The following is a 20,348-nucleotide window of genomic DNA, read 5'->3' on the forward strand; positions in this document are numbered from 1 at the left end:
TCGAGTCTTCATCTCACTTGGCATTTTCCTGTCTTTCTTGCGGCTTTCCTCTTGCTGTAGTTTCTCTGCGGCTGTCCAAGCACCGCTTTCGGCCAATCATCGACCCTCCCTTCCAAGGTACGGAAAACTTTCTCCTGCCGTCACCTTCATGCGCGATGCTGGGAGGCATCAGTCCCTTAAAATTGGACGTAATGAAACGAATTCTGATTCTTTAGCATGAATATCAATAGCTCATGCAGGAACCATCGCTTATGTGTTCACATCTCACTCATTTCAGCTAACCTTTACTGAGGAGGTGGTAGATAAGTGGAGCAGCCTCCCAGCAGAAGTGGTAGAGGGTAATACAGTGAGGGGATTAAACACGAATGATTAAGGTTTGAGTCTTTACAGTCTATAGATCCCTCTAGATTGTAAGCTCCTGTGATCAGAGCCCTCCTTACCTGTTGTTTCTGTAATAGTCATGTTATATATTACTTGTTATGTCCCATCCACCCGTTGAACATTGCTACGGAAAATGACGGCGCTATATAGAACAATAAATAATAATAATTGTACGGGGCGTCCGCTTTAATTGGCTCACGAACAAAAAAAATTACTTTTATCGGCAAAAAACGATTGAGAGAGAATTATGGAAGCGTCCGCATGCGATAGGCTTGTTGTTTCCTTTCTCCGCGGGGTTAACGGTACGTTGCATCATCGTGATATGCTGCAGATTGGGGTAAACAGTCCGAGTGCATCCCAGGACATGGCTTAACCCATCAGCTGCTGCTGGCGTTTTTAGAACATTCTGGTACTGCTGTTTAGAGTGTTTGGAGGTAGTAGATACGTGGAACAGCACTCCCAGCAGAAGTGGTAGTCAGCAGATTATTTAGCACACGCTAAAGAAATACCGGTACGGAAAGAGAAGAGGATCCTGCCCGTGTGAGCTTACAATCTATTATTATACATCCCACATTCTGCAGGGGGAGGGGTTCTTAACTCAGTCTCCGGGTGAATGGGCAGATTCTCATGGTTTTCACCCCAAACTCAGGATCATGGGGGGAAGGGGCAGTTTCTCAGGGTCACACAGTCTCCTTCATATTCTCCTCTGATGTAATGATATCCGAGCATCCCGATTGGTGCTTTTATCTCTCTGCTATAACGCAGCTGGAATCCCTGCTTGAATACAGGTGACTTCAGTCATAATATCAGCGTGTCGCTGCACTAGGGTCTCTGCGATGGGTTATTAAAGCGTCTCCGGGTCAGATAACGTAGGCGGTGAGGCCAGTCAGGGTAATTCTTATTAATATCTATTATTTTAGACGCTCTGTTATTATTTACAGATCCGTGGCTTTTCATATCTTCCCACTTTATATCATGGGCTCCTTGGGGCCCCCAGTAGGGCCAGGGCGGATACTGCGGGATTTCAGTGCCGTGTCTGAGCCAGTCGATGCGCATGTCGCGTGGCACTGCAGGGGTTAACGCTGTATTTTTGTTCGGCCCCCCCGGCTTCCTCTTCCCCTCAGATCCCGGGGTATTTCCCTCCAGTGATGGGGTGAGGAGGAAGAGGCGCTCTCGCTGTTATCATCCGTCCGTTTCCTCAGCTGGATTTGTTTGGTGTTCTTCGCAGGGCGCAGAGACCCGGAAACGCTCGCCGACCCTCAGCAGCCAGTTTAAGCGCTCGCTGGAGCTCCTGATGCGCACGCTCAGCGTCTGCCAGCCCTTCTTCGTCCGCTGCATCAAACCCAATGAGTACAAGAAACCTATGGTGAGTTTGGGGTTTAACCCTCCGACTGCCAGGAGTGGGGTGCAAGAAACTGTGTTTAGTTGGCTAGTCCCTCTTTGGCAAACACCCCTTCTCTCCTCCCCTGATGCCCCATTTGCCTCCCCCGATGCCTGTCTTTCCTCTCTTGATGCCCCTCTCTCTACCTCCTATGCTCCTATTTCTTTCCATGCACCCCTCTCTCCTACCCCAATGCCCCTCTCTCCCCCCCAGATGCCCCTCTTTTCTAGGAGGTCAGAATGTTTGCTGGGTATGAGGGGATCGCAGGGTTCTACAGCCCTAAAAGCCCCGATAATGTGTATAGAAACAGCAGGGAACGGCTTTATACATTAAACGGGGGAAATAAATCCCCATTATTCTTCTTCTTCTAAATGCCCCCCTTAGTTACACAAATACCCCACCCCAGCCATGCCTGTAACCACACCCCCTAAATAAAAGCACCCACTTAAATCATTTCAGATGCTGGGGGGGTATGATTTTCGGGGTCCCTCCCGGCAAACTCTCTGAATTCAGCTTATATTCTTCTGAACAGAATTATATATATATACAAATATTTTTTATTGCATGGTAATAAGTGGTATATCTTATGTTATCCATACAAATAACTTAAAGATCATGCATACAGGCTGCTGAATTATTGCTGAGAAGGTGGTAGATAGATAAGTGGAACAGCCTCCCAGCAGAGGTGGTAGAGGGTAATACAGTGAGGGTATTAAACATGCGCGGGATAGACATACGGCTCCTGAATCTAAGACGAGACCAACGACTGATTAAGGTTTGAGTCGTTACAGCAGGAGAAATGGGCGACTAGACGGGGGCCGGATGGGGCCGATCCGCCGGCGGGCTCTGGGTTTGTCTGGTTCTGTACAGTAGGGTTCGTTGCCGTTACTATCGCTCTTTTATGTTGCATTCATTATTTCTCCCGGCAGCTGTTTGACCGGGAGCTGTGTGTCCGCCAGCTGAGATACTCCGGAATGATGGAGACGATTCGGATCCGCAGGGCCGGGTACCCCATACGCTACACGTTCGTTGAGTTCGTGGACCGGTACAGAGTATTAATGCCAGGAGTGAAGCCGGCGTACAAACAGGTACCGGGGGGGGACTCTGACTGGCGGTGGCGGAGCAGAACACCATTCCTAACTGTGCCGAACGCCGAAACCCTTCCCAGAAATAAATAGTTAACCATCATCATTTTTGCTGGGAACACTTAATGGTCACCTGACACGAAGGAAGGCGCTGATAGGGCGCAGCCACGGAAACAGAAAAAAAGTTTCTTACAAGTTTCTGTGTTTTTTGTGACGGGATGACGTTGATAAATAATAACAGTAACCAGAATCGCAGAAAAGTTATCGAGGGTTAGTTAAAGGGGGCACTTTTTCTCGTCGTGCCGACACGGGCGAGATCGGGGGCAGGAAGCACAATGAACCAGCGGGCCACGTACGGCACGGACAATGTTGGGGGGGCCAATTCTGTCCCAGGGTGGTCTCAGTACCGGGGTGTTCTCGGCAGGGAGACCTCCGGGGGACGTGTCAGCGGATCGCAGAGTGCGTGCTCGGCAGAGATGACGACTGGCAGATTGGGAAAACGAAGATTTTTTTGAAGGTGAGACACACTGTTATTATTTATTGATATAGCGCCATCATATTCCGCAGCGCTGTACAATGTGGCGAGACAGCTCCGGCGGCCAATGACAATCCTAATAACTATTTATACAATTACCTGGATAATTTATTTATGGCGGCATTTAAAGAGTTATTTTTACTGCGCATGCACTCGGGGCAGCGCTAGGTTGTAGCAGAAGCTCCAGGCTGGGCCGGTTAGTGAATAGATTCCCGGATTTGGGGCTTGGGCTTCTCCCCGGTTTTTCGGCCCCCGTGTTCCTCCATATAGCGTTCCTCGAAAATGTTAATGACATCCGATTCCTCCGTGCTGACCGCGCGATGCCCTTTATCACGATCTACATCTGTCAAGCCAGGGGAAATGGAGATTTTCCAACAGGAAGCAGAGAGCGCGTTAGAGTTACGGTAACAGACGCCCACCATGGTGTTTCCTTACCAGGATCGTTTTAAAAACAACTTTAAAAAATATTGCAGCACTTTGAAAATCATTTCAGACATTATATATTCACTATATACGGGATATTCGCTATACATAAATACTGCCGTATGGTACGGATCTTAACCCCCCCGAAGGACTCTTATACACCCCACATTGGGAGCTTCTAGAAAAAAAGGGGGCATCAGGGGAGGTGAGAGGGGACTAAAGCGGGACATGGACCGGATCCAGCGCTGATGGTGAAGATGTTGAATGTTTTTAGGATCATCACGACATGCTTCTGGAGATTGAGCGGGATAAAGCCATCACTGATAAAGTCATCCTCATCCAGAAAGTGGTCAGAGGGTTCAAGGACAGGTGAGTGATGCATATGATCTATTCTTCTAATGCCGCTTTAATTCAACTCCCTGACTATGCCTTTCTGTATAATGTATAGATAAATCAGTGACCGGCCCCTGTATAATGTATAGATAAATCAGTGACCGGCCTCCTGTATAATGTATAGATAAATCAGTGACTGGCCCCCTGTATAATGTATAGATAAATCAGTGACCAGCCCCTGTATAATGTATAGATAAATCAGTGACCGGCCCCCTGTATAATGTATAGATAAATCAGTGACCGGCCCCCTGTATAATGTATAGATAAATCAGTGACCGGCCTCCTGTATAATGTATAGATAAATCAGTGAGCCGGCCCCCTGTATAATGTATAGATAAATCAGTGAGCCGGCTCCTGTATAATGTATAGATAAATCAGTGACCGGCCCCTGTATAATGTATAGATAAATCAGTGACCGGCCCCCTGTATAATGTATAGATAAGTCAGTGTTGGTCCCTGTATAATGTATAGATAAGTCAGTGTTGGTCCCTGTATAATGTATAGATAAATCAGTGACCGGCCCCCTGTATAATGTATAGATAAGTCAGTGTTGGTCCCTGTATAATGTATAGATAAATCAGTGACCGGCCCCCTGTATAATGTATAGATAAGTCAGTGTTGGTCCCTGTATAATGTATAGATAAGTCAGTGTTGGCCCCTGTATAATGTATAGATAAATCAGTGACCGGCCCCCTGTATGATGTATAGATAAGTCAGTGTTGGTCCCTGTATAATGTATAGATAAGTTAGTGTTGGCCCCTGTATAATGTATAGATAAGTCAGTGACCGGCCCCCTGTATAATGTATAGATAAGTTAGTGTTGGCCCCTGTATAATGTATAGATAAGCCAGTGACCGGCCCCCTGTATAATGTATAGATAAGTCAGTGACCGGCCCCTGTATAATGTATAGATAAGTTAGTGTTGGCCCCTGTATAATGTATAGATAAGCCAGTGACCGGCCCCCTGTATAATGTATAGATAAGTCAGTGACCGGCCCCCTGTATAATGTATAGATAAGTCAGTGACCGGCCCCCTGTATAATGTATAGATAAGTCAGTGACCGGCCCCCTGTATAATGTATAGATAAATCAGTGACCGGCCCCCTGTATAATGTATAGATAAGTCAGTGACCGGCCCCCTGTATAATGTATAGATAAGTCAGTGTTGGCCCCTGTATAATGTTTCATATGCCGCTAAAATGCATATTAATAACAATGCTTTTATTTTGTTACCGGGTGATGCGAGATGTGACATCATGACCATTATTTACAGAATTATTTTCATGAATTAATCATTCTCTACGCGTAGATCGAATTTCTTAAAAGTCAGGAAGTCGGTGCTGTTAATCCAGAAATACTGGAGGGGCCATAACTGCCGGAAGAATTATTCCCTGGTAAGAACGATTCTTTCATCATCACTTTCTACATCCAGATTTGTGTTGAATTTTTTTTAAAGTAATCCCCAGCATTCTGCAAAAAATAAATGGATGAATAAATTGTTGAGATAATATATCTGTGACTCGTCTAGTAACATTATACGGGGATACATTGTAACCGGTAACGGGGGGGGGGGTTTGGTCTGATCGACTCCCCGAATGACCCGTAGAGACAACGATGGAAAAGCGACACTTATCGTGAAAGATATTTACACTTTTTCTACTTATTTCGAAAGAATTACACGTTTTAATGATGTTTTTTTATATTTTTTTATCAGACCGGGTTGTTTTTCAGTTTCTAACCAGTTCTTTACACGGATAACGATAATATCACCCAACACACACGGTGTATATATAAATATATATATAAATATATATGAATGTCTTCCAGATGAGGATTGGATTTCTCCGTCTCCAAGCTCTCTATCGCTCCAGGAAGCTCCACCAGCAGTACTACGTCGCCCGCAAGCGGGTCACCCGTTTCCAGGCGCGGTGTCGAGGGTACTTGGTGCGGAAGGCGTTCAGGCACCGGCTGTGGGCTGTGTACACCATCCAGGCCTACGCCAGGGGCATGATCGCACGTCGACTCTATAAGCGCCTTAAAGGAGAGGTATGGGAAACGCTGACTAGGATACATTGTAAAGAAAAGTGATACGACGCAGGGATTAGGAAGCTCTATAGATGCTTCAAATGCCGTTGGAAGGGTAGAGTTATTCCATGAAATGGACCCTGCTGGAGTCCGAGGAAAGCATATAGTATCGTATAGTATCTTATAGTGTCATATAGTATCGTATAGTGTCATATAGTATCATATAGTGTCATATAGTGTGATATAGTGTCATATATTATTATATAGTGTCATTTAGTATCGTATAGTGTCATATAGTATCATATAGTGTCATATAGTGTGATGTAGTGTCATATATTATTATATAGTGTCATTTAGTATCGTATATAATATCATATAGTGTCATATAGTATCATATAGCGTCGTATAGTATCATATAGTGTCACATAGTATCGTGTAGTGTCATATAGTATCGTATAGTGTCATATTGTATCGTAAAGTGTCATATAGTATGATATAGTGTCATATATTATTATATAGTGTCATTTAGTATCGTATATAATATCATATAGTGTCATATAGTATCATATAGTGTCATATAGTGTGATATAGTGTCATATAGTATCGTATAGTGTCACATAGTATCGTATAGTGTCATATAGTATCGTATAGTGTCATATAGTGTCATATAGTATCGTAAAGTGTCATATAGTATTGTATAGTATCACATAGTATCATATATAATATCATATAGTGTCATACAGTATCATATAGTGTCATATAATATTGTATAGTGTCATATAGTGTGATATAGTGTCATATATTATTATATAGTGTCATTAAGTATCGTTTATAATATCATATAGTGTCATATAGTATCATATAGTGTCATATAGTATCGTATAGTATCATATAGTGTCATATAGTATCATATAGTGTCATATAGTATCGTATAGTGTCATATAGTGTCACATAGTATTGTATAGTGTCACATAGTATTGTATAGTATCATATAGTGTCACATAGTATTGTATAGTGTCACATAGTATTGTATAGTATCATATAGTGTCATATAGGATGTTTTAATGGAAGAAAGAAGATTTGAAGATCAATGGCGTGTAGGAGCAATGACAATATGGGGAATGACATGTCATGTCCGGGGAATAACGACCTGAAGAAGGATAGTGGCATGTAGGAAGGATGATAGTACTGGGAGGGAAGTTAAGATGATGATATGGAGGAAGACAATTATGTATAGAATGTTGGATGGTACAAAAGATAAGATGTGGGATGGATGGTGACATATTGGAAGGATGAGGGTATGGAGAAAGACTATGTAGCAAGCTGGATAGTATGGGAAAGGAATATGATGGAGGAATAATGGTGGACGGGGGAAGACGTGCGTCTGGGAGGTGGCGGTGACTTGTAGGAAGAATGATGACAAGGATGTGAAGGATAGAAGGTTTATGACGTGATTAGTAAAGGGGATGCATGTCGTCCGCACCATGTTGGAGTGGGGTACTTCTGCATCATGGCCAATCTGTAAAGTAACAGCGATTTAACTGGTGTTGCTCTTTTTTTTAGTATAACCGAAGGCTGGAAGCTGAGAAGCTGCGCTTGGCTGAAGAAGAACGCTTTAAAAAAGAGATGAGCGCCAAGAAAGCCAAGCATGAGGCAGAGAAAAAACACCAAGTAAGAAGCCTTCTCCTTCCAGTCCCAACAGAGAGGCGAGGGCCACAGTTATGGAAAGGGTTCTGGTCGTATTGGTGTTAGGGAGGCATTGTGGTGTTGAGGGGTAATGGGTTAGACAGAGGAGGTCTTTAGGTTCAATAATATTTCATTATCAAACTCCATTTTTTTTCCGTATTCTTGATGATTAGGAGCGCCTGGCCCTTCTGGCCCGTGAAGATGCAGAGAGGGAGGTGAGGGAGAAAGAGGAAGCCCGGAGGAAGAAAGAGCTCCTGGACAAGATGGAGAAAGCAAGGAATGAACCGGTCAACGACTCGGACATGGTGGACAAAATGTTTGGTTTCCTCGGGACCACTTCGTCCCTGCCCGGCCAGGAAGGACAAGCACCGAGGGGATTTGAGGTAACTTTCAACTTATAATGACGTACAGGTATAAAGTAATACCCCCCAGCACTGTATACAGTAATATAACCCCCAGCGCTGTATACAGTAATATAACCCCAGCGCTGTATACAGTAATATAACCCCCAGCGCTGTATACAGTAATATAACCCCCCAGCGCTGTATACAGTAATATAACCCCCCAGCGCTGTATACAGTAATATAACCCCCAGCGCTGTATACAGTAATATAACCCCCAGCGCTGTATACAGTAATATAACCCCCAGCGCTGTATACAGTAATATACCCCCCAGCACTGTATACAGTAATATAACCCCCAGCGCTGTATACAGTAATATAACCCCCCAGCACTGTATACAGTAATATAACCCCCCAGCGCTGTATACAGTAATATAACCCCCAGCGCTGTATACAGTAATATAACCCCCCAGCACTGTATACAGTAATATAACCCCAGCACTGTATACAGTAATATAACCCCCCAGCACTGTATACAGTAATATAACCCCCAGCGCTGTATACAGTAATATAACCCCCCAGCGCTGTATACAGTAATATAACCCCCAGCGCTGTATACAGTAATATAACCCCCAGCGCTGTATAAAGTAATATAACCCCCAGCGCTGTATACAGTAATATAACCCCAGCGCTGTATACAGTAATATAACCCCCAGCGCTGTATACAGTAATATAACCCCCAGCGCTGTATACAGTAATATAACCCCCAGCACTGTATACAGTAATATAACCCCCAGCGCTGTATACAGTAATATAACCCCCCAGCGCTGTATACAGTAATATAACCCCCAGCGCTGTATACAGTAATATAACCCCCCAGCGCTGTATACAGTAATATAACCCCCCAGCGCTGTATACAGTAATATAACCCCCCAGCGCAGTATACAGTAATATAACCCCCAGCGCTGTATACAGTAATATCACCCCCAGCGCTGTATACAGTAATATAACCCCCCAGCACTGTATACAGTAATATAACCCCCCCCTGGCACTGTATACAGTAATAACCTGTTTTTTTCTCATTTTGCCCCAGTAAATTCCCTTAATTGCATAAAAAGCCAATATGTCCCTCATTAACCCCCACCTGGACGAGGCATTGTCAGTGGTCTCTCAGACCCAATAACCTCAGTCCTGTGTATCTATTCACTATCTGTCTCTGTAAACTCTGTGTAATGTATGAAGAGGGGCGAGTGAGAAAGCTGATTAAATCCAATATAACGTGTATTAATAAATGTGACGTTTGATCAGATAGATTTGAGCCGCCTGAAAACACTCTATTATGGGTCAAAAACTACATTTTTTCAATATTTGTGAAACATGATTTGGAATCATCTTTAAGAATGTGTGTTACTTCCCTGTGCACAGGATCTGGAGCGTACCCGGGGGGAAATGGAGGAGGAGGATTTGGACCAGTCTTTGCCCCTTCCCGAGGAGGAAGAGGAAGATCTCTCAGAGTACAAGTTTGCAAAATTTGCCGCAACCTACTTCCAAGGAACCACGACGCACACCTACATCCGACGGCCCCTGAAGCAGCCGCTTCTGTACCATGAAGACGAAGGAGATCAGCTGGTAGGTGGATGGCGACGAAGCTTTAAAGACCCCTTAAGATACTGGAGGAATAAGAGACTTTATTGTGATCTTAAAGCAAACAGCGGATCAGCCCCTGTTCGGCCCCCCGTCTAGTCGCCCGTTTCTCCTGCTGTAACGACTCAAACCTTAATCAGCCGTCGGTCTCGTCTTAGATTCAGGAGCCGTATGTCTATCCCATGCATGTTTAATCCCCTCACTGTATTACCCTCTACCACTTCTGCTGGGAGGCTGTTCTACTTATTTACAACAATCTTTAGGTCAGTAGCTGCAGAACTATCCCTTGTTTTCTCAAAGTCTTTCCAGCTAAAGAAGAGACCTCTGAGGATCTCTGTCACTCCAGTAAAAAATATCACCTTCCTCTAAATGTCCTGTATGTAATCTCTCTTTTTTTAGCGCTCTGGGCTATCGAGTCCATGCAATGGCTACCATTTTTTTTTCTTTCTCAGGCTGCTTTAGCCGTCTGGATAACTATTCTCCGATTTATGGGGGATCTTCCGGAACCAAAATATCACACGGCCATGAGTGACGGCAGCGAGAAGATCCCGGTGATGACGAAGATTTACGAGACCCTGGGGAAGAAGACCTACAAAAGGGAACTGCAGGCTCTTCAGGGAGAGGGAGAGGTAAGCGGCCAAAACCTTAACCCACCGGCTCTGCGTATTCATGGTTCTACAGGGAACAAGAAGTTCTAGGTCATTTTAGGAAAATGGCAGCTCTAGGTAATTGTTGGAAGGGGATGGTTCTAGGCTGTTCTAGGACAGGAAAGGCGTCGGCCAATCTAAGAAGCGAGGAGTTGTAGGACATTCTTGGAAATATGTTTGGTCATCCTAGGAAGATGAAAGTTCTAGGTCATTCTGGGAGTTGCTGAGTTGTCGGTCATTCTACAAAAGTAAACGTTCTATGTCATTCAAGGAAGGGGAGAGTTGTAGGTCTTTAGGTTCTAGGTCATTCTAATTGTAGGAAGGGAATTGTAGGAAGGGAATAATTCTAGGTCAATCTAGAAAGGGGATCCTTTAGGTCATTCTAGGAAGGGAGGAGTTGTAGGTCATTCTTGGAAAGAACATGGCTGGTAATTTTCGGAAGGTGAAAGTTCTAGGTCATTCTGGGAGTTGATGAGTTGTCGGTCATTCTACAAAAGTAAACGTTCTATGTCATTCAAGGAAGGGGGGAGTTGTAGGTCTTTATTGGAAAGAACATGTTTGGACATTCTAGGGCGGTGAAGGTTCTAGGTCGTTCTAATTGTAAGAAGGGAATAATTCTAGGTCAATCTAGGAAGGCGATCCTTTAGGTCATTCTAGGAAGGGGAGAGTTCTAGATCATTCTTGGAAAGAACATGGTTGGTCATTCTCGGAAGGTGAAAGTTCAAGGTCATTCTAGGAATTGAAGAGTTCTAGGTCAGCCGATGTGAGAAAGTTCTCAGTATGTCAATGTTATCTATATATATATATATATTCATATATTTTTAATAAAGTATGATTTTACATTTTATACACACATGTTTATGTTCTGGTGATCGTTGGTGCTGGTGGCTTCCCCACGAATAGTCTTTTTATACAAACAGATATAAAGGAACGAATGTTTCACACGTTATATGTAACAAGAACGCTAACAATGACATCACCGCACCAGAGCCTATCATTGTGCGCCGATCATTTCCATAGCGTTTCACGATGTTCCTTTCTGTTCCGTCCAGAGCGCGCACATTGACAAGAAGAACAGCATGCGCCACAAGCTGGTTTCCTTGACGTTAAAGAAGAAGTCCAAGCTGACGGAAGAGGTGGGATTTGGGCATTTTACGTGATGATCTCCTCCGTGATACAAAGTGTCCCTCAGTCAATAAAATCCTCGGAACGGGCAGAAACAGCATTTTAGCTCTTTTCGTACTACAACTCCCATTATTCTCGGCTCTTATTCTAGGCATGCACAATCCTGATGTTATGCTGGGCTTTCTTGTCCACACACCAGGTTTCCAGACTCCCCAGTTTGCGCATGGATATATCCGACTATTATTATTTATCCTTCATATAGCTCCATGCGCGGCGTTGTGCCATATCAAGAATTATAGTATGCCTGAAGAAGAGACCTAAGTAGTCTCCAAAGCTTGCAATCGAATACAATTCACTTATATAAGTCAATGAAGGCGTCATCTTAGCCAAATTTGCGTACTTTCTGATTATTTTTGGTAGGTGACAAAGCGGCTCCACGATGGAGAATCCACTCTGCACGGAAACAGCATGCTGGAGGATCGACCCACCTCTAATCTAGAGAAACTCCATTTTATTATTGGGAACGGCATCCTGAGGCCTACATTAAGGTAGGTAACTTATGACGGCAGACCGGCCCCATTCGGCCCCCATCTAGTCTGCTCATTTTTCCTGCTGTTACGAGTCAAAACATAATCATTAGTCTCGTCTTAGATTCAGGAGCCGTATGTCTATCCCATGCATATTTTAATCCCCTCACTGTATTACCCTCTACCACCTCTGCTGGGAGGCTGTTCCATGCATCTACCACCCTCTCAGTACAGTACATGTGCCCCCCCTCCATACTAACGGAAACAATAATTAACGTGAGATTTATAAGTGTCCTTGAAAACATTTCTGATATATATTTCTATACATTTAATTCATTTCCTACCAAACTGGAATGAGATATTAAAAAAAAAAAAAGATAAAAAATAGCCGCCTCACAGCGGAAATAATTATGAAGGTTAAATAATTCTTTCTATTCGTATAATCAAATCTTTGCATTTTTTATGAGAATGTAAATGAATTCGGAGTATTTCCACGAGTTCCTGTATTTGTTTAATTATAATATATTCGCTGCCTGATGATTAATATCTTTCTCGCTCTTGTGAATAATTAACCGAACCTCATTACTTTACAAACGTGCTTCGCCAGCCACCTGTCCCGTAAATAATTGATCGCTTGCCATCTGCGGCTGATTGATTATTTATCAGTGATCACTTAGCCGGGGGAGACAGAAAAACGTAACCTTTGCCTTCTTCCAATTCATTGAAATATCTGAGGACGTGCGGACCCCCGAATTCAGGCTTTGCTGAGACACTCCTGCCGTTATATCCACTTTAATGCTTGTGATAGCTGGGTGGTCCCGTAAAATTTTTGGGTGGTCCCCCAAATGCATAGACCTGGTCTGCAGACCCCCCGCTATCTCCTTTCCTTGCCGCCCAGCTCCTTACAAAGCACTTTATCATGCAGTATTTGATGAGAGGTTGCCGTGGGAACTTGTCTGTTGTATCAATGTTCTACATACATTCACTTAAATCGAGTTAAATCATAGAAATCACATACAGGGGACACAAAAAGGATCCCATCAGTGGGTAAATACCTCCTGCATTGGTGGCTTAATGTGGAGCTGCAATTAATACTCTTTTCTGATAGCGGCCCAAAATATCTCAAAGCAACCAAAGGGGCAATTGCCTCTCTGCCCCTCTTATCAGCCCTCCTTGGAGACCCTTCTAACATTATTTCAAACCACACTGGCATGGAATGTAAAATATATCTATGTCATTATTTAACGTGAACTGCATTATTCTATAAATACATGGATTTATTATTATTATTATTATTGCTATTACTATTATTATATAACTATTAATTTTTTTATTTCATTATTATTATATTTTTATTAATTATTCTTTAGCCGCCTTCATGGATTTTTCAGGGAATGCTTAATTGTCATGTGACACAAAGGCCAGCACTTACAGGTCGATCTCATAGAAACATTTTAAAAGTTTTTGGGTTTTTTTGTGATTAAGCCTTAAGGGAAAATAATAATAATAATAATAATAATAGTAATTTAGCAAAATGAATTCTCGTTTAGGAATTTTAAACCCTAATTTAAGATTAGAGATGGAGGATATCCTTAAAGATGGTGCCTGGAATAATAAAAACAGTATTTGAAACTTCCACTAATATAATAACATTATTTGTAGTCACTCTATTAATTATTAGTCACGCGGCAGACATTTATTTATTGCGCTTTTATTTTATTCTGACGAGATAAATGAATTTGGAATGTGGGAGCGGGAGTGAGAGTGCGATACGTTGTGGAAACAGAGTGAATAGAAAACAGAATTCCGATTCTTTTGACGATAAAAGCTCTGCGGCGCGGTTTAAAACATTCCAGCGAAACGGCGAAACCTGGTCCTGCGCAGAAAACCCTCCGACGTGTGAGACGTTAAATGCTTCATTTCTGCAGGGATGAAATTTACTGCCAAATCTCCAAGCAGCTCACCCAAAACCCCTCGAAAAGCAGCCATGCCCGCGGCTGGATCCTGATGTCTCTGTGCGTGGGATGCTTTGCACCCTCCGAGAAGTTTGTTAAGGTCAGTCCTACTTTTAATCTGCCGGCAGATCGGCCCCATCCGGCCCCCGTCTAGTCCCCTGTTTCTCCTGCTGGAAAGACTCAAACCTTAATCAGTCGCTGGTCTCGTCTTAGATTCAGGAGCCGTATGTCTATCCCATGCATGTTTAATACCCTCACTGAATTAGCCTCTACCACCTCTGCTGGGAGGCTGTTCCATTTATTTATCACCCTCTCACTAAAGTAAATCCCACCATGTAATATATGGGTACACATTGCTGTTAGGCATCACTTGGAACTAATTTTGGACCGGTTTGTCCCAAAATCACTGTTGCAATATTTTGGATTTCAGTATTTGAGAAATTTCATTAACGGAGGCCCCCCTGGCTACGCCCCGTACTGCGAAGAAAGGCTTCGGAGGACTTTTGCTAACGGTACCAGGACCCAGCCTCCCAGTTGGCTAGAATTACAGGTAAATCGTTGGAATTCGATGGAATCAACACTTTTTTAATGTCTGCTCAGCAATTCCTTTCCAACTTAAATGCTGGTTTTAATGACAGAAATCCAAACCCTGGTGCAAGAATTTTTTTCCCTCCCCTCACAGTGGGGCGGCTATATTGCTAACTCCTCCCATTAACAAACATAACACTTATAACCACACCCATTTTTTATGGCAACCACTCCACCTCTTTTGGCCCCCGACTTCACCAAGTAACATGTCTCCCACTTCCCACACTGCCAGCTTTGCCCCCAAACAGCTTGTCTGTGCCATATCTGTCCCCAAACATATTGTCAGTGCCATCTTTGCACCCAGATTGTAAGTGCCACCTTTGCCCTCAAATAGCTTGTTGGTGCCATTGCACTCCCAGCCAGATGCGCCCCTGCGTTACAGAGCCCCAGGGTGCAGTACACAATGCAGGGGCATTGAACAGCCAATCACATTTGACTGTTGAATGCATAAAATACCTACAAAAACTTAACTCAGGATTGTTAAAAAGTACTTTTGTTACGGAGTCACTCCTTAGGTGGCTTTCTTTTATAGAGGTTGTCTAATACTTTAAGGTTTGACATATAATGGGTCGTGTAAATATGGAACATCATCTGGAATTGTATATTGAATGCTCCAGATTTAGAATTGTGCCTCTATAGCCCAGTATAAATGATAAATCTTATAGCCCATATGTGACACATTTAGTTTAGGTAATTGGATTGCCGTTCATTTTTTTTGCATGCTCTTTCCTAACAGGCCACAAAGTCCAAGAAGCCGATCATGCTGCCGGTGACATTCATGGACGGGACAACAAAGACGCTTCTTACCGACTCGGCCACGACAGCGAAGGAGCTCTGCAACTCACTGGCCGACAAAATCAGCCTTAAGGACCGGTTTGGCTTTTCTTTATACATAGCGTTGTTTGATAAGGTATGATGAGGACATCCCAAAAGGCACGTTTAAAGGGGAACTCCAGTTATTACTAGTATTAAAAATTATTTTTCAGAAATATTCCGCTGTCTTTTTTACCCCATAATATAACGCTTTCTGTCAGCTGCATATCAGCCGTTTGTATGATTCTCGCTCTGTTATCTGATCCCCAATCTACTAAACCCCCCGACTCCTTATCATACTGCCTGTGGGGAACAATAGAATGACTCAGTCTTAATCGCCAAGCTGGACTCTAACTAGTGAAAGTCTATGGAGGAACGGACTTCGTTAGCATCGCCATAAAGCATCAGCTCAGTGCGGTGTTTGAGCCGGGAAAGTGTTTTTTCCCCACTTTAATGGAATAAAGATAAGCGATAATGAAGCAGACGATATCCCCTCATTACCTGCTGATGCCACCGTTGATGTTTCTGAAGCTTGTGAAGCTCCTTGCTGTGGATTTCTTTCTCTGTGTTAGGGGCGCCTCCTATTAATACATCGTAATCACGTCGTTCCCTTTGTTCCTCCAGGTGTCCTCCTTGGGGAGCGGCACTGACCACGTCATGGACGCTGTGTCCCAATGTGAACAATATGCCAAGGAACAAGGTGCCCAGGAGAGAAATGCCCCCTGGAGGCTCTTCTTCAGGAAGGAAATCTTCACTCCGTGGCACAACCCAACTGAGGACAATGTAGCCACCAACCTCATCTACCAGCAGATCGTCAGGGGCGTGAAGTTTGGAGAATACAGGTGTGATAAGGTGGGCAGCTTCACTTTCCATGTAAGGAATGTTACTTTACTGAGAGGGTAGTAGATAAGTAAAACAACTTTCCAGCAGAAGTGGTATTGGGTAATTAAAAAACAGTCTCAAACTACTTTTTGGAGTATTTTTTGTTTCTGAAAGTAAATTTAATGAAAGAAGACGACGGATTGGCTTGTGGCATAACCAATTACAACCTGAACGCATCAGTTCTGCTAACTCCTCCCTTTACAGCTGCTAGAGCCAATCAGGCTTCCACTAGAAGTGGAGCGACCCACAACGGATGAAGCATCATGGTATTCGTGTATCCCACCGTTAAAATGGCCGCTGTCACTGGCATTCAGATAACAAGGATTATAATTATTACGTAAAGCACCCCAACACGGGCTTCTACATACTCAAATGCTACATGTAGAATTCTGGAATGTTCCCTTTAAAATTGAAATGTGGAATTCTGGAATGTTCCCTTTGAAATTAAATTGCAGAATTCTGGACTGTTCTCTTAAAAATGAAATTGTAGAATTCTGGACTGTTCTCTTAAAAAATTAAACAATTCTAGAATGTCCCCTTCTAAATAAAAGAATTCTGGAATGACCCCTTTAAAATTGTAGAATTCTGGAATGTTTCCTTTAAAATGAAATTGTAGAATTCTGGAACATACACTTTACAATCAAATGGTAGAACTCTGGAATGACCCCTTTTAAAATTGGAGAATTCTGGAATGTCGCTTTTAAACTGAAATTGTGGAATTCTGGACGGTTCTCTTAAAAATTAAAATGTGGAATTCTGGAATGGCCCCTTTAAAATTGGAGAATTCTGGAATGTTCCCCTTTAAAAGTTCCATAAAGTTTTTAAAGACTAGCAACAAAGAATGTGAAATATTCCGAAATATAATTTGGATCGTACAAAACAGCATTTCTTACTTTTCTATAACTTTATAACAAACCGCCGCAGCCTGATAGAATCCGTAAAGTTTCCCGATCCGCGTGGATATTTTTAAACTGACTTTTCATTTTCTTGGCAGGAAGAAGACTTGGCGGAATTGGCGTCCCAGCAGTACTACGTGGATTACGGCTCCGAGCTGGTAATGGAGAGGTTATTTAATCTCATCCCATCCTATATCCCCGACCGAGAGATCACGCCCTCCAAAAACATCGAGAAATGGTCCCAGTTTATAATCGCGGCTCATAAAAAGGTATGTCTTCACCGAAAGATAAGGGCAAATGTCTGCCTCATTTCAGAAGTTAATGATAGCGATCAGAGCCTTAGATGTCATGTAAGGAACATTTACTCCACTGAGGGGGTGTTGGATAGGTGGAACAGCCTCCCAGCAGAAGTGGTAGAGGTTAATACGCTGAGGGAATTTAATCATGCATGAGATCATTTATAAACCTCAGTTAAAAAAACCTATGTATTCAGGGAAATGTTTCCATCAACTTGTTTCTATAGCAACAGCCCAGGCTATCATATTCGGGCTATAAGTGTAGTGTAGTTATAGTAGAAGGATAATTAAGGGTTAATAAGGACTGTTGTTCTGCCCGCGCTCACTTCTTCAGGACCAGAGATGGTAACCATACTGATTGTGGCCAGAATATTATCTCATGTTTTATATGGCGCCGTCATACTCAGCAGAGCTGTACAATGGGCATGTTTTTTCCTTTCTTAGGGAATCTACACCCAGAAGAGGCCAGATCCACAAAAAGTCAAGGAGAACGTGGTGGATTTTGCTCGTTTTAAGTGGCCTTTGCTCTTCTCCAGATTTTACGAGGCCTTCAAGTTTTCGGGTACAGTTTGCACTTTTACATCTGCTAAAATTTACATTCAGAACTCCGTTTGGAGCCACGCCGGGCCCTCCTGGGATGGCTAACGATGCCCCCGCTGGCCGGTCACACGAACTGCGATAAAGCTTGTAGGGCCGCATATCCCTGATTCTTTATCACAACTGCCAATTATACACATCCCAGTGATGTCACCGTGACATCACCAAGGGTTCCATTTGCTTACAGGGCACTGAATCCTAAGAAACAAAGTTTTCCCTGTTAAGTTTGGCCAGTCCCTTTTTGGGCCCAACATCTGTGTGTATCCCTCTCTCGTCCTCCTCTAATGCCCCTCTTTTGTCCCATGTCTCTGTTTCCTCCCCTGTTGCCCCTCTCTCCCCCCTGATGCCCCTCTTTTCTAGGAGGTCAGAATGTTTGCTGGGTATGAGGGGATCGCAGGGTTCTACAGCCCTAAAAGCCCCCATAATGTGTATAGAAACAGCAGGAAACGGCTTTATAAATTAAACGGGGGAAATAAAACCCATTATTCTTCTAATAAATGCCCTCTCAGTTACACAAATACCCAGCGATAGGGCACAAAGTCACATAAAAAGTCTGGTTAAAGCCCTGCCCTAAGCCACACCTCCCAGAGCAAAAGTCCCTACTTTAACCATTTAAATGTCGGGGGGGGGGTATTTGCCTGGAGGGAGAACTACTTTGTTACATTTCAGCAGCTGGCTGTGCATCTAATACTAACCGTCTGTCCTGCTTCAGGACCCAGCCTGCCTAAGAACGATGTGATTGTTGCCGTTAACTGGACGGGGGTTTATTTTGTGGATGAACAGGAGCAGGTTCTGCTGGAGCTTTCCTTCCCGGAGATTACCGCAGTTTCTAGCAGCAGGTAAGCAGGTTTTATCATAATGTTGCTTACGGCAGAAAGTCCAAGAACGTATCGTTTTGATGTTAATAAGCAAAAACTTCTGGGTGGGTGGGGTAGTTAAGTGGAACAGCCTCCCAGCAGAAGAGGTGGTAGAGGTGAATAGTGAATGAATTTAAACATGCATTGAGTAGGTAAGAAGCTAATGCTTAAACCAGGCATGTCCAAACTTTTTTCGAAGAGTGCCAGATTTGATGAAGTGAACATGTGCGAGGGCCGACCATTTTGCCTGACATTTTCTGAACCATTAAAATGAAATGCAAATTAACTATTTTATGCAAAGTTTATTGAAAACGGCATACCACATCTATCCCTTTCTCACTCTCCTTTTTCAGCAACCGCTCGGCACCCCTTGGGCCCCACTGACTGGCAGAACTCCAGGGCCCGGTCGCAGTCGCGACCCCGGTAGTTCCGCCACTGCCTACAATTTCTTCATCAGATGCCCTTGTGGCTGTGTGTGCTGGCGCAGGGAGAAGGAAAGCCCAAATCTAGCGACGTCCGAGATCGCAAGATTTGGGCTTTCCTTCTCCCTGCGCCGGCACACACAGCCACAAGGGCATCTGATGAAGAAATTGTGTAGGGGAGGGCAGGGGCGTACCTAGAGTATTTGGCACCCGGGGCGGATCCTGTATGTGGCACCCCCCCCACACACACTTTAAAACTACCTGGCCGAAACTGAGTATGACCCCCCACACACACCATAAAAAAAATCTAACACTTTTATTTAAAGTAAGTAACACACCAAAATAGGACAAAACAATTAAATAACAATATATATATATATATATATATATATATATATATATAATTGTTAACAGCAATCACATTCCTATCATGCCCAGGCATACCCAGATTCCAGGAGGCAGTCGCAGACTTGGCATGATAGGAGTATGATTGCCTTATCTACCCCTTCTCGCTCCCTTCTGCCCTATCTACCCTTTCTCGCTCCCTTCTCCCTATCTACCCCTCCTAACTATCTACCCTCTCCCTCTTTGAAGTTCACTTACCTTTCAGGAGTCCTGCGGTGGGGGTGCAAGGCCTCTGTCTCCCAGCTCTGCCACTGTATGGAACAGTATAGAGTGATGGGAGTTATGATGTACTTTAGAGCATAATTATATAATGAAAAATACATTGGAAATGGTACAGCATAACACCCATCACTCTCACACATTTACCAATCCACACATACCAATCCACACGCATACCAATCCACACGCATACCAATCCACACGCATACACCAATCCACACACAC

At 43.5% G+C, this 20,348-nt stretch overlaps 1 protein-coding gene across 1 annotated transcript in view; it reads left to right on the forward strand.

The window, feature by feature from the left end:
• MYO7A (myosin VIIA) overlaps positions 1-20,348 on the forward strand; it is a 52,112-nt gene that overhangs the window by 16,257 nt on the left and 15,507 nt on the right. Inside the window, exons 15-33 of the mRNA XM_053456705.1 lie at positions 1,610-1,747; positions 2,692-2,850; positions 3,272-3,364; positions 4,080-4,174; positions 5,508-5,592; positions 6,026-6,244; positions 7,787-7,894; positions 8,083-8,292; positions 9,676-9,879; positions 10,347-10,523; positions 11,594-11,677; positions 12,087-12,214; positions 14,122-14,248; positions 14,579-14,698; positions 15,473-15,646; positions 16,174-16,401; positions 17,426-17,596; positions 18,068-18,185; positions 18,933-19,059. Coding sequence (XP_053312680.1) covers positions 1,610-1,747; positions 2,692-2,850; positions 3,272-3,364; positions 4,080-4,174; positions 5,508-5,592; positions 6,026-6,244; positions 7,787-7,894; positions 8,083-8,292; positions 9,676-9,879; positions 10,347-10,523; positions 11,594-11,677; positions 12,087-12,214; positions 14,122-14,248; positions 14,579-14,698; positions 15,473-15,646; positions 16,174-16,401; positions 17,426-17,596; positions 18,068-18,185; positions 18,933-19,059 — 2,765 coding nt within the window. The remainder of the gene's footprint in view (positions 1-1,609; positions 1,748-2,691; positions 2,851-3,271; positions 3,365-4,079; positions 4,175-5,507; positions 5,593-6,025; positions 6,245-7,786; positions 7,895-8,082; positions 8,293-9,675; positions 9,880-10,346; positions 10,524-11,593; positions 11,678-12,086; positions 12,215-14,121; positions 14,249-14,578; positions 14,699-15,472; positions 15,647-16,173; positions 16,402-17,425; positions 17,597-18,067; positions 18,186-18,932; positions 19,060-20,348) is intronic.

Source organism: Spea bombifrons, chromosome 2 (assembly GCF_027358695.1).
Source record: "Spea bombifrons isolate aSpeBom1 chromosome 2, aSpeBom1.2.pri, whole genome shotgun sequence".
Classification (NCBI taxonomy): Eukaryota; Metazoa; Chordata; class Amphibia; order Anura; family Pelobatidae; genus Spea; species Spea bombifrons.